At 37.9% G+C, this 14770-nt stretch overlaps 3 protein-coding genes across 5 annotated transcripts in view; 2 read left to right on the top strand and 1 right to left on the bottom strand.

The window, feature by feature from the left end:
• LOC139947401 (somatostatin receptor type 2-like) lies at positions 1-1047 on the top strand. Its single transcript, XM_071945304.1, has 2 exons — positions 1-714; positions 751-1047. The coding sequence occupies exons 1-2, from the start codon at positions 1-3 to the stop codon at positions 1045-1047; spliced, it is 1011 nt and encodes a 336-aa protein (XP_071801405.1).
• Positions 1048-5141: 4094 nt separating this feature from the next.
• Positions 5142-10935, bottom strand: LOC139947200 (meiosis-specific protein MEI4-like). Its single transcript, XM_071945070.1, has 5 exons — positions 10786-10935; positions 9125-9307; positions 8071-8219; positions 6825-7273; positions 5142-5958 (listed from the first exon to the last, which is right to left on the bottom strand). Exons 2-5 carry the CDS (start codon positions 9265-9267, stop codon positions 5557-5559), a joined length of 1143 nt encoding a protein of 380 aa, XP_071801171.1. The 5' UTR covers positions 9268-9307; positions 10786-10935; the 3' UTR covers positions 5142-5556.
• A 639-nt stretch (positions 10936-11574) lies between these two features.
• The window catches only part of LOC139946829 (intermembrane lipid transfer protein VPS13A-like), a 108235-nt gene continuing 105039 nt past the window's right edge, over positions 11575-14770 (top strand). For all 3 annotated transcript variants that reach the window (XM_071944545.1, XM_071944546.1, XM_071944547.1), the window contains exon 1: positions 11575-11662. The gene's annotated coding sequence lies outside the window, so the exon portion shown is untranslated. The remainder of the gene's footprint in view (positions 11663-14770) is intronic.

Below are 14770 nucleotides of genomic sequence, written 5' to 3' on the forward strand. Positions count from 1 at the left end.
ATGGAAAACTTTGTTGCAGAAACGTCTACTTCGAGTATTGATGATGACTTACTGATGAATAGTACACAAGGAAATCAAGTGGTAGAATCTGCCTATCAATACTTTTACCAGAGGCAGATCCTCGCTGGTCTCGTGGTCCTGATTGCGATTGCAGGGGCCGTTGGCAACACCGGGGTCATCGTCGCCTTCATACTGTCAAAAAAACTCCAGACGACGACGAACTTCTTCGTGGCGAACCTAGCCGTAGCCGACTTGTTGAACTGTTTGTTCATGCCATGGCAGACCGTTGCAACGCTTAGCGTCCACGGCTGGCCCATCGTGAACGCACAATGGTTGTGCGTCACCTCGGCGATCGTGTCAAGCGAGTCTCTGGGCTGCAGCATCAACAGTCTGGCTCTGATAGCTGTAAACCGTTGGGTGGTCATAACCAAGTCTCGCCGTACCGTCTGCTGGCTTTACACTCCCCGGAAGCTGGCCGTTATGGTTGGCGTCTCCTGGGCTATTCCTCTCCCATTCGTCTTGTCCGCAATATCCACCCGCGTGCTCGGTTATGACGAGTATTTCAGTAGCTGTACAATACACCACAAAACATATGGTTTGACCTCAAATATCATGCGATCGGCTGTATTCTATGTCATTCCACTATCCGTCGTCGTTGTGTGTTATCTTTCCATAGTCTGTTTTCTCCGCACGATCACACGAAGAGTCACAGGGGCACCCACCGTTTCCGCTAAAGTGAATGGACGAGAGGAAGGGAACCGAACCATCAAGGGGAACCTACACAAGCGACAGCTCCAAGTTACAAAAAACCTTCTGAACATTGTGCTAGCTTTCGTCATTTGCGCCACTCCCTATTTTGTTACCGTGAATATAGGCACGACACCTTCCCGGAAGTTTTTGCCATGGACCGGCGTTATGTTGCTCTCCAACAGTTGCGTCAATCCGATTATTTATGCAGTTATACATCCAGATTTTAAAAAAGTTATGAAGAAGATGATCCGCTGTCAAAGAATACAAAGGAATAGTTTGCAGCTGCGGTATACCTAAAGCATATATGGACAGTTAGTAGCCTCTCTTTTCTGAACATGAGTGGGCCAATTTGAACGAGCCTTTTCGAAATTGTGATTTTGCCTTGGTCTCTTAAAGGCAGTGGACACTATTGGTCATGTTGGTAATTACTTAGCCCTGCTCAAGGCAGTCGAATTATTCACGCCGAAAAAAGACCGCCGCTGTATAAAAACCCACCCGTATTAAATCAAAACATCTATTGCCTGTTCTTCTAAACCTATACGGAGCACTAACAGAGAAGAATTACTGGTTTTGTTTTAGCATTGCCAATTTGTTTTTCTCGTTTGGGTTCAATTTTTCCCTGCCAGCATTAATGATGATTTAGTAGTACGTACTGTGATGCAAATTATTGAAACAACATTACTGTTTCGCGAAGCACTCATCATAAAGGTATACCCATCAATGTACGTTATTAATTGTTAAAACGTTTGCGATTACTTATTCAGAATAAAAATGTTTGTTACCAAAATAAAAGGTTAAATGTTTTAATTTCATGCCTTCTGGCCTTTGCGGTGACAATGCTGCTGCCGCGCCCACCATTTTGAGATGGCTAATTTCATGGAGCTTCTTTCTGGTAAAGACAATTTCCCTGGTAACTATAGCAGACAGATTTGCTTAAAGAAAGGACACTATTGGTTCTTGTCAAAGACCAGTCTTCTCACTTGGTGTATCTCAACATACGCACAAAATAACAAACCTGTGAAAATTTGAACTCAATCGGTCGTCGAAGTTGCGAGATAATAATGAAAGAGAAAACACCCCTGTCACACGAAGTAGTGTGCGTTTAGATGCTTGATTTCGAGACCTCAAATTCTAAATCTGAGGTCTCGAAATCAATTTGGTGAAAAATTACTTCTTTCTCAAAAACTACGTTACTTCAGAGGGAGCCGTTTCTTACAATGTTTTATACTAGCAACCTCTCCCCATTACTCGTCACCAAGTAAGATTTTATGATAATAATTATTTTGAGTAATTACCAATAGTGTACACTGCCTTTAAGAGTATGCGTATTTTACAGCTTAGCAAGAAAATTCGCCGGTAATGGCAACATTTCATAAAGTAGAATATAGGCCTACTGCATAGAATATTTCTTTGCTAATCAACAAATGAGTGGACCAGTTGTGTAAATGAAATATCACTGATTTTTGGCTGGTAACCACGACAGTTTCCACTGGAATTACATGTTATGTCATTTATTAGCATTCGCACCAAAAGGTAAGCGTGCCTTTTTGTGTGCTTACGGTAAGCATCTAAGATTATCCTGATGGTGACGTAAGGGGAATTGTGGTTCAAACCACTTATCAATAAACCATGTTTTAAGGGCTTATTCCATTTTCTGACTTGTAGTGCCTTGGCTGAAAATGTGGGGCGGTTTTTGTTTTTTGCAGAAGACAAACAAGTGCAAACTTCGATCTTCCGGTACGTCCGGAAGTTCAGGTCATACGAGTTGGGTGTAAATTGTTTGCCCCCATCTTGAACGCCGTTCCCTAGCCTTTGACAGCACTTTGGACGGCCCAAATTTCTCTAGAGAACTTCTCCCAATAGCTAATTAAAATTATCTTGAACCAAAATGAACAGAATTTACTGAAAACATGCACAACCTACAGAGAAGACGATTGTTGTATGTGTTTTCGTTTCTTTCAACCCATTTCTTGGAATTACACATTTTGCGTTTTCTTTTGTGACTACTTTTGCATTTTTTTGTGCAGTATTACATGTGGCTTTATTATAAATAAATAAAAATCCACAAAACATATTGTCTTGTTTATTTCCCTCTTTGTTCTTCTTTCTTTCTTGTGTTTATCCTCTTTGTTAAAGGCAAAGTGTACCTTTGTTTTTCGGAACCGTTCGTTTGTTTTATCCCTGGAAAGCGCCACTATAGTTTCTGAACGTGCAATCGTGGCTCAGTCACTAAGGGTTCACTTGCGCAAAATAATAATAATTTAGTTCAGAAATATTGTTTTGTTTTTACCATACAAAAACTGTATAGTGACAGCAAACTCCAGGACATGCACTTATGGACTAACTAGCTTTATTTTCCCAACCCCAGGCTAAATTGTGCGCCAAAGTCTGCGATTCCACTTTGAGGTGTTGACAGATGCCCCAGTACAGGATAAACTGAAATAGCAGGTCCAGTGGATTTTTTCCCCCAGATGTGGCAGATGAAAAACCAAATTGGTCAGTGAGAGCTCTAACTGTGGTGACTGGTTCGAGGGTCAAAGGGAAGGTACACTGTTGGTAATTGTCAAAGACCAGTGTTCTCACTTAATGTATCTCAACATATACATAAAATAAAAAACATGTGAACATTTTAACACAATTTGTCATCGGAGTTGGAAGAAAATGGTGAAAGAAAAACACCCTTGTTGGACGAATTTGTGTGCTTTCAGATAGGAATAAAAGACTTCTAGCTAGAAGTCTTTTATTATTTTAGTGAGAAATCACCTCTTTCTCAAAACTACGTTACTTCAGAGGGAGTCGTTTCCCACAATGTTTTATACTATCATCAGCTCTCCATAACTAGTTACCAAGTCAGTTTTTAAGTTAATATTTGTTTTGAGTAATTACCAAACGTGTACCTTCCCTTTAATCATATATAAATGTACATTGTAAATGTATACAAAATAAAACAAAACAAAAGCTTGTAAAAACTTCGTTTCGAAAGGTGGTTCCGTTTTTTAGATATCGTAAAAAAATCCGGTGCAAAAATGTCCAAACAGGAGAATTATCCCTACCCTAATGATAGGAATACACAAACACTTATCAGATTCAAATTTTAGCCCTATTTTTTTGTTTTACTTTACCGCATTACTCCGAAGTAAAATGATTCTCAAAAATGCTCGATACTTTCAAACACTGCTGTTGACTTCTAACCAAATGTTTTTGTCATTCATTTTAGGACTAATTACCAAGCATATTGTACCTCTCCTTTAAGTAAAACATTTTTTTTAAGTGGCAAGTCCTTTACGCAATGTATGATTTATTACAACAAAAAAAACCCTGATTATTATCATTACTTTAGGGTAACTCAGACAGTAAACTGAAGGGACGAGACAATCATGCCATTTAGTGTTGACATTATATATTAAAGACAGTGGACACTCTCGGTAATTGTCAAAGACTAGCCTTCACAGTTCGTGTATCTCAACATATATGCATGAAATAACAAACCTGTGAAAATTTGAGCTCAGTCGGTCAATAATGAAAGAAAAAAACACCCTTGTCACACGAAGTTGTGTGCTTTCTGATGCTTGATTTCGAGACCTCAAATTCTAAACTTGAGGTCTCGAAATCAAATTCGTGAAAAAATTACTCCTTTCTCAAAAACTACGTCACTTCAGGGGGGAGCTGTTTCTCACAATGTTTTATACCATCAACCTCTCCCCATTACTCGTAATCATGAAAGGTTTTATGATGATAACTATTTTGAGTAATTACCAATAGTGTACACTGCCTTTAACATTAAAGGGACACACTGCCCTTGGTTCGCTGGCTTTGATCTACAAAAGCTTTTGTTACGAAATCAATATGGCTCGAATTTATGTGGTTTTCCTTTTACTAGGAGCAAGTTCGGGTGGCGACCATTTGTCAACCACTGGTCAATGTTCCATGATTACCTATGCATTTAATACATCCTGGGTACCAGGCAAAATAAACCAATGGTCGACTATAGTCGACTATAGTGCCTCACTTGAACTTGCTCTTCGTTATACAGTCAACCATGTTGTGGAGTCAACAAACTTGTTCCACAAAATGGCAGAGCATGTTAGTTCGTTCACAAAGAAAAAAAGAAAACCACACAAATGCAAAGGTATATTGTTGATCACTAATATTACTTTTACAACAAACGCTTTTTATAGCTCGAAAAAAAGGACCCAATCCATAGACAACTCATTCCTTCATGAATGCTTTATAAAAGTAATGGTTTTTCACCCTAAGAATATGACTCAACGCAGAGAGGTAAGACTAGGGCAACAGGGCGATAATAGACTCTACCATGATTCTATCTCCCCCCTTTTCAGATCTCCACCCCCTAAACCCCCCCCCCCCCTGAATCCTGTCCCCTCCAAAAAGTACAGTTTAAAGCCATTGGACACTTTCGGTACAGAAACAAAAAAAGTTCACAGATTTACAAATAACTTACAGGGTTTACAGAAGGTAGTGGTGAAAGACTTCTCTTGAAATATTATTTCATGAAATGCTTTACTTTTAAAGAAAACATTAAAACAATAATCAATTCTCGATAGCGAGAATAACGGATTTATTTTAAACACATGTCATGACACGGCGAAACGTGCAGAAACAAGGGTTGGTTTTCTCGTTATTTTCTCCCGACTTCGATGACCGATTGAGTCAAAATATTCACAGGTTTGTTATTTTATATATAAGTTGTGATACACAAAGTGTGGCCTTTGGACAATACTGTTTACCGAAAGTGTACAATGGCTTTAAAATATGCATGTCTACAATATGAGATCCTCATGTCCTTTATTGATCTTCAATTTCAGTTTGTAAAGTTCTGAACCACTCCAGAATACTGACGACCTTCCACACATGTTGAGCAAACAGCGGGAAATCCTCCGAGATATGCAACAAACTTTCTTCAAGTCTCTCTATCCATCCAGCTATTTTGCCCCTCCTCAATCCGTCCACCCCCTTGCATGTGGATGAACCAGTACGTGGAGACAGCAGAACATCTTCCATCACTGACAGTAGGTAGGAGCTATTCTCAGAGAGGGATGGTTCGAAGCTTCCATGTGAGAGGGACTGGCGTAACATGAGGGCTACAGTTTCGATGTGGGTGATGGCGGAATTCAAAATTACAGGAATGAGTTCTTGAGATGATGACAGGCTGAGAAGTAGTGAGCAAAGCTGCTGCTTCCTGAAACACTGTTGAGAAAGATATAAAAAACACAAATGCACAATTTCTTCTTTAAATACAGCAGTGAACTTTACCAACAGGGATCTTTCATGTTGAAATTTGGCTCCAAGGTCAAATGCAGTTTTGTAATCCACAAACTTGAAGAACAAATGCAAGTCATTAACCTCAGGTTAAAACTAAGTGCAAAACTAAAACATCCAAAAACTTTTGATGATTTCCAGCCTAAAATATATGGAATGTAAGCAGAGAATTTTCATTTTATTCCTAAATTTTGATCAATTTTCAACCAAACGCCAAATTGGTGCGAAAATGTCCTCTTTTTTTAACTAAAGCACAGAACAGTTTTGTTTTTTATGTCGTATGATGTAATTTTTCAAATTTTGCTATGAAAGAGTAGAAGATAAACTGAAAATTGTCATCCTAAAGTGAGGTTAGAGACTTTTTAGAATCTATTGGAAAATTAATGCATCATAAAACTGCATTTTGAACTTAAAGACATTGAACACCATTTGTAAATACTAAGAATAATTGTGAGCATAGATACTTGCTTTGTAACGAGGAGCTGATGATAGTATAAAACATTGTGAAAAGCGTCTCCCTCTGAAGTAACGTAGTTTTTGAGAAAGAGGTAATTTCTTACTCAAATGTAAAAAAAGACTTCAGGCATGAAGCCCTTTATTAGGCATCTGAAAGCACACAAATTTGTGTAACATGGGTGTTTTTTCTATTATTATTCTCTTGCAACTTCAATGACCTATTGAGTAAAAAATTTCACAGATATGTTATTTAATGCATATATGTTGGAATACACCAAGTGAGAATACTGGTCTTTGACAATTACCAATAGTGCCCAGTGTCTTTAGGTAGCACTCACCTGATTCAAATGATCATCATACATGATTAATCTCAGCACCTCCTGCGCCAGCCTCTCCCCATCCTTGATCAGCTCCCGTCTAACCTCCATCATCCTGCAACAATCCAGCGTCCTCACAATCCCTCTAATTGCATCCTGCTGCAGTTTCCATGGCAACGTATCGTTAGAATCCAAACGACTGCCGAGATATCTCAGGAGATGTTCGACGCCGCTCGAGAACGAATCCCTCAGGGTGAGGGAGACGTCTCGATGTGTGAGTCGGGCGAAGTCCGGTAATGAGTGAAGTCTGGTCACGGCATGGATGAATTGGGAGTTGGCCCTGATGTGGTCATGGAAGGAGGGTTTGGGCGGAGGCTCTGTTGGCATGGATGACGGAGGGGTTGGGAAGGTGATTCTGTCAGGGCAGGCTGAGGAGGACATCGGGATGAGTTCGGGATCTTGAGAGGTATCTTGAGACAAGGAAATAAATAATAATAATAATAATAATAATAATAATAATAATAATAATAATTTATTTTTAATATAGTGTCTTACATAAAAAATCCCAAAACGCTGTGCAGTGTTTTACATATTATAAACATTAAGCTAAAAAGTGTAAGCAAAATGCAGCAAAATTAAATTGATGAATCTTTTACAGATATCATTAATTACAGATATCATTAAAATAAATAAGAAGAATATAGGCCCCGAGGTGTATGTACAGCACAAGTGATTGATTTGTAGATGGATTGTTTATTTTGCCAGACAACAAACAAGTTTCCTATACCTCAAATTTATTCAAATCTCAACTGTGCTACATCCAAATCACACATTTTTCATAAACATTTCCATTAAAATACATTAAAACAAACTCATACTTCATCAAACATTTTCACACTCAAAGGAGAATGTTACATGTGATAATTGAGTCAAATAACTGATTTCTTTTGATATTTTTTATCGACAAATATTGCACAAAAATCAAACACTGTTTCTCAACTTGGTGGAATGACCCATAACAGATTTGCAATGAAGTACCTTTAAAACTTTTCACTCATAATGAAATATTTTGTTTTCTCACTGTTTGCATAAGAAGCTTTCCATTTATCAGAGCCTTTGGTGTCGTTCAAAAGGTCAAATTGCAGTTGACAATTTTCACAATAAAAACATCAAAATCTAAGTAGACAGCAAACCCACCACTTTTTCATTGGTTTGTTCTCATCATTAGATATTAGTGAAAAATTGAAACATTTTCACTAAATATTACCAATCTCATCATCAGCGTCCCAGTCCATGGAATGCTGTTCTTGGAAGTGTCCTTCCTCCCTCAGCCTTGTCATGGCTAACTGCTGTCTTGTCCTCAGTAGCTCTGCCTCAAGCTCCGTTGCTCTGCTCTTCCAATCAGATTGTGTCTTCCTGAGAAAGGGACAAATTTTTATAAATGAGAGAGACATTTGCGGTAGTGGGTGAATTGCATCAACAATTCATCAAGTCAAAACCAAATTATAAAAAGCTGTTTTTAAAGTCAAGACAGTGGACATTATTGGTAATTGTCAAAGACCAGTCTTCTCACTTGGTGTATCCCAACTTATGCATGAAATAACAAACCTTTAAAAATTTGAGCTCAATCAGTCATCGAATATGCGAGAAAATAATGAACGAAAAAAAGACTCTTGTCACAAGAAGTTGTGCGCGTTTAGATGGTTGATTTCGAGACCTCAAATTCTAAATCTAAGGTCTCAAAATCAAATTCGTGGAAAATTACTTCTTTCTGGAAAACTGTGGCACTTCAGAGGGAGCTGTTTCTCACAATGTTTTATACCATCAACCTCTCCCCATTACTGGTCACCAAGAAAGGTTTTATGCTAATAATTATTTTGAGTAATTACCAATAGTGTCCACTGCCTTTAAAGCACAAACAATCGCATAGCACAACAAAACTATGCCTAACAGATTACCAGCCAAACTACTATGACACATATACAATTGTGCCTGGTATCCTGCTCATTTCTCTGCTCAGAAATTGTCCGCTTAAGCCGCTCTTTGAAATTTGTCCCAGGTTTTTGGACGGCAGCACATTAAGACTAAAAAAAGGATTGTCTCAAAGTGTTCTGTAGATTATAAAGCCCATCAAGATGCTGTATGATATTTAGCATACATATTATGAAGAAAAAAAAGTGTTTTGCAAGAAGAACGGTTGTATTGTCTTGTGTCAACTACATGTATTATTAAATTTATTCAACATTAAACTAAAATGTTTTTGTCTCATAAATAAAGTGAATTTGCACTTAGCCAGATATCCTTCTTGATAAAACCCTGACCTTTCCTTCTGCCCCAAGCTCTCTGCAAACTGTTTGGCTGTCAAGTAACTTGGCTTTGTACGGACGACGGCGCATGCAACAGCCACCTTCAGTCTAGAGATTCTATGCACAGCTGCTGCTGACGGTGAAGGTTGGTCAGCCATGATAAAACAGCTCTGTTCTCCAATCAGTTAGCACCTTCACCTGAGGGAAGAAGAATAAGAAAGGGGGTGCAGAACATTATGAGGGGGGGGGGTTACATTACTGTTCGTTTAGGAGAACTGCAGTGTGGCATTTGTGAGTGATGCAAGTTAATATAGTTATAAATACACTTAATAACAAAAACAAGCAAAAACAAGTTAGCTAAATGTTTATTAGAATTCATTATATCAATCCAGACCCAGTAACTGGGACTCTGTTTTTTAATTTAATACTGTCTGTAGGCCTACTCATCTTATGAAATTTTGACATATTATTAGGCCTATTTGTTTGTTGGCAGAAACTTCTGGCTGACTGATCATGCACCACATTACCATGAGTACTCGCACAATTATTGGTTGAGGTGCAAACAAAACAGTAACTAAAAAATGTGGGCATAACAAATATATTAAAAAACGAACCAGATGTGCATGTTCAAGAAGTTCCACTGTCTTTCTGATTGTTTTCTGTATTTTATTTTTTATTTTTTCCACATACTGTATTAAAGCCGTTGGACACTTTCGGGAAACAGTATTGTGCAAGGCCCACACTTCGTGTATCACAACTTACATATAAAATAACAAACCTGTGAAAACTTAGGCTCAGTTGCTCATCGGGGTCGGGAGAAAATAACGGACAAACCCACCCTTGTTTCCGCATGTTTCGCCGTGTCATGACATGTGTTTAAAATAAATCCGTAATTCTCGACATCGAGAACTAATAATTGTTTTAATGGTTTCTCTCAAAAAGTAAAGCATTTCATGGAATAATATTTCAAGAGAAGTCTTTCACCACTACCTTCTGTAAATCCTGTAAGTTATTTGTAAATCTGTGAACTTTTTTTTTTTTTTTTTTCTGTACCGAAAGGGTCCAATGGCTTTAAAGCCATTGGACACTTTTGGTAACCAGTATTGTCCAAGGCCCACACTCTTCGTGTATCACAACTTACATATAAAATAGCAAACCTGTGAAAATTTAGGAAAATAACGGAAAAACCCACCCTTGTTTCCGCACGTTTCGCTGTGTCATGACTCATGACATGTGTTTATAATAAATCCGTAATTCTCAAAATCGAGAATTGATAATTGTTTTAATGTTTTCTCAAAAAGTAAAGCATTTCATGGAATAATGTTTCAAGAGAAGTCTTTCAGTTTCACCATTAGATTACCTTCTGTAAACCCTGCAAGTTATTTGTAAATCTGTGAACTTTTTTTTTTTCGTTCCGAAAGTGTATAATGGCTTTAACTAACTTTAAATCAAACCAAAAACAAGTAAAAGCTGTTATTTTACTTGCTTGCACATAATCATCTGTGTCTTATATGCCTCGTTGATTTTTAATTGCACCTCAACCAACAATGTAACGTTTGTCAGCTTACGCGACTGCAGAACTTCAGCTCAATTTTGTGTCTGTTTGATTGGTCGAAAGTTTAAACGTCCTCTGTAAAATAAAAGCATGTAAAGTAAAGTGCCTTTGGACTGCTTACCTCAATAAGGACGTGTTCCTGCGAACACCATGGACGAAGGAAACAAGGTGTGAAATCTCATAGAAATGAAGCATTTATCACGATCATCATTGTTACGAACAGACCTGGAATTGAAGACTTTACGATGTTTACCAAAACTTAACATTTTCAAGTTTCTGAAAAAAATACCGGGAACTTTAGACAGCGCCACCAAGCGTTCTTTATTAACTTGACCTAGGCCCTTTTCGAAACCACAATTTAAACTTTGGATTCGGCCTCAGGCTCCGTCCTCTCGTCTGAAGCCTAACTGCCTGAGCACGGGGCAATCCAACGCCCTTCCACCGTCATGGCATGGAGCAAACGTGCCCCAAAGTTTTCGCTAGTGCTAGTGGAGTTCATTATTTTGATGAAAGAAAAACTGAAAGCGAAAACAATCATTTCAATGTTCAAAATAATAAAATGAAATAAATGTTTGTCGCGGAGAGATTAAAGAGCGCCACCAAGCAAGGGAGTCAAACTCAATGCTTTGCTTTTATTAATGTGGCTCAGCACCATTTTTATAAAAGGTAAGAGCAAATCAACTACCTTACAAAGTATTTACGTTCTAAATCCAAATGACATTAGTTTTTATCAATTTATTTTTTTTAATTTTTGACTGTAATAGTTTTAAATTTAAAATTCAAGTATTGAATTGTTTTATTAGTTAGAAAATAAATTAAATATAATTGTGACAATGCATATACACCCCTTTTAAAGAGTAAAGTGATCCATTGACCTTTGAGAGGTGTACTGAGGTCATTCATGAAAATAAATTATTTCTTCAGCCCTGGAAAATTTTGACAGCTGCTATTCTTCCCGATTTGTGAACGTTTTTGGATTATTCTGATGTCGTAAGGGGGTAAGAATAAATCTGATATGTTTTATTTCTAAGTTTAGAGTGATATATTGCTAGTTTTAGTAATGCAGTTGTAGAGAATTTGCTTAATTTAGGGCGCGGAATTGAGGGTGTGAGTCTCATGGTCTGGTGTTTTGGACAGATTGTTTACACCACTATACACAATACACGTACATCATACATGCTATACCATCATGACCATGATGGAGGTAGAAAGCCCACCACCATCGATCCACCACCATTAACACGATCCTTGCTCTTCGACTTGACATACCGAAGGCTCAGAGTCAGACCTTGCTCTATGGTCAGACACACTTGACTTGCATTCAGCAGTTCAGCTGATACAAGAAGTTGTAGTATATCACTAATCAGTGATAGTGATACTACAACTTATTGTTTACTCATGATACTGAACTGAACACAAGTTATATAAATTATAATTATAAATATTTATTTACAACATGACTCATAGTATGAGTTTGCTGTTTAGCATGTAGTGTTTGCGTAGTAGTTGCCATACCATCTTCTACTTCTACTTCTACTTTGCTACTCGGCAAAGTCCCATGATGGGATATCATGCCAAGATTACGCACGCGTTTGACCGATGAAGCAACTAGGGTAGATTAAGAGTGGATTTGAACTGGGAGAGCGGGGCAGTGACAACAGGCAGTGGAAGATTGTTCCATGCGGGGGTAATTCTTGGGAAAAAAGAGTTTTTGTAGATGTTGGTGTGGGGAGAAAAGAGATTATATTTCAGTGGATGGTAACTGCGTGTTATTACCCTCTTCCAGCACGCTGTGGGGGGGGGGGGGGGGGGGTGGAAGTTTACGTGTATCGCAATCACAGTTTACACCGCCGGGCGGTACTACAGGCTGATTTGAGATCATCATAGAGTCTTTAGACTTAGAGTTCTTACTCTGTGGTTTGATAAAGGCCTTCCTCATTATAATATTATGTTAAATCATATAAACCCCCCTCATGAAGCAGAAACGAGCAGCCAACAAAATGTTATTATTTAATACAATTATTGATGGGCTATAAAATTGTAGGGATTTTTGGCTACTGTTGACTGTGTAGCTCAGTCAGTGGAATGCCTCCCGCTTTACCAACTGACACTCCACATTCAAATCCCAGCCCTGACCTTATTTTTTTATTTTATTTTTTTTTATTATTGTTTATAAATGACGATTTAGAATAGATGTTGTAGTGAGGGGTCAAATTGCATGATTAGAGTTTTGTTTCCATCCAAAAATATAATAATAATGAATTCTACTTTTACTCTTGGACAATGTTGGACATTCAAACAACTGTTAAGGTGGGGCTACTGAATGCTCAGAAACATATAGTTGTTACATTTTTGTAATAGATGCAGTCCACGGGAAACAGAAAAAAATATAACGAGTCTCGTACCTCACGTTAAAACATGTTAAAAATAGTTTTTTCCCCGAAACACTCCAAGCCAAAATTCTAAAAAACGTGAGGTCAAACAAACCCGCGCAACAAAGGAATCGTGATGTCATTGGCGGCTATTTGATGTGGAAAATAGCGCCCTCAGATTGCCAAAGCTGGAGAACTTTGTTCAAACCCAATAGGGGAAATCGCCACTGACGTCAAGGGGTCATTATAATAGATTTAAGCTGTTTTGACTTGAATTATTTATTACCAAATGCAAATTTTAAGTGCAAAATGGTTATAAATCGGTATCTACGATGTCTGTTTGGCCAAAAAAAGGTAATAGTTAAAATATTGAGATTATTCTGTAGCCGCTGTTTAAGCGAGGGGTCAAATTGCGTACAAGTGATACATAATGGTTGTATGAAATGGATTTCACATTGAGTAGGCCTTTGATTAGTATTGATTGCTTTTAAAAGCGTAACAATAAGCGTGTGAACGTGTGTAGCATGTCAACACACTGGCTATCACATGGGTGCAGAATGGCCACTGGGTCTTAAACAGCTCTTGAGCTGTATTTTCTTTTAAAATGATCCATGAAACATGGTCATGAATGTGATTGTGACCATCTTTCAAACAATAGAACTGCCTAAACTGTCTTTGGATCTTGGTTGAGAAAGTTCCTCAGAGAAACTACTATCACTTGGGAACTACGATTGTACAACACAGTCTGTCTTATGTTACCATTGCAGGCCTGATACTTCGTGGAGGCAACAAAGGCGATTGCCTCCATGCCCCCTTTTCATGCCTTGGTGCCCGTGAAATGCACTTAACGGAGTTCTATGTTAGGATTTCCTCATCTAGGTTGCCTTTAACCAAGGAAAAAATGCCTTGGTGCCCTTGCCCTTTCAAAAACAAAGCATACAGGCCTGCCATCGCTAATTCCATAAATCCCAATGTTTAACTGACAAACATAGTGTAACGATTGCTGAGGGGTCTATTATTTTTATTAAAAATTTGCGTAAAAACTGTCCTTAAGTGGAACTAATCTAGGCCTAGAAATTTATCGTTGTCAGAGAGCAAGGCCATTCATTTTGCAAATGGCACTTCCATCAGGAAAGTTTTGAGGGGGGCACAAAGGCCAATACCAGGGCACAATTTCATGTGAAGGCTGTGCTTGAAATGCATTGTTGTTATGCGCAGCTAGTTTTTTTGCTTTTACTATGAAATTGGGCCCTGGGCAACAGAATAATTCCAGGCCTTCGTATGTAAAATAATTAACTTTTTTAATTTGGATCTTATCGATTGTTTTTTTATGTATAGTTTCTTGTCTAAAAGCCAAAAACTAATTACAGCAGACATTTTATAATAGGTAGACATTACAAAAAGTACATGGCGAGCAATATCCCAGGGAACAATATCGTCCAACAATTTTGCATTTTGAAATTTAGACTGCCTTTACTTTGTGCACATTGAATGCTGATAATAAATAGGAAATGGTGATTTTTGAGTAGCAATTGGACTATTTTGTGTAGCATTTTGCTCTGCTATACAGGGAAAATCTTTTACTATATCCTAATATGAGCTAATAAGCAGTGAAGCATGAAAGACAACACCTGGTATTTACGTATATTGTATCTTGAACGATACGCATGAGTTTATTAATCTCGTACTATTATTCTCGTGCTCGGCCTAATGTGTATTTGTCTGATCTAGTGT

This window comes from Asterias amurensis, chromosome 14 (assembly GCF_032118995.1).
Source record: "Asterias amurensis chromosome 14, ASM3211899v1".
Taxonomy (NCBI): Eukaryota; Metazoa; Echinodermata; class Asteroidea; order Forcipulatida; family Asteriidae; genus Asterias; species Asterias amurensis.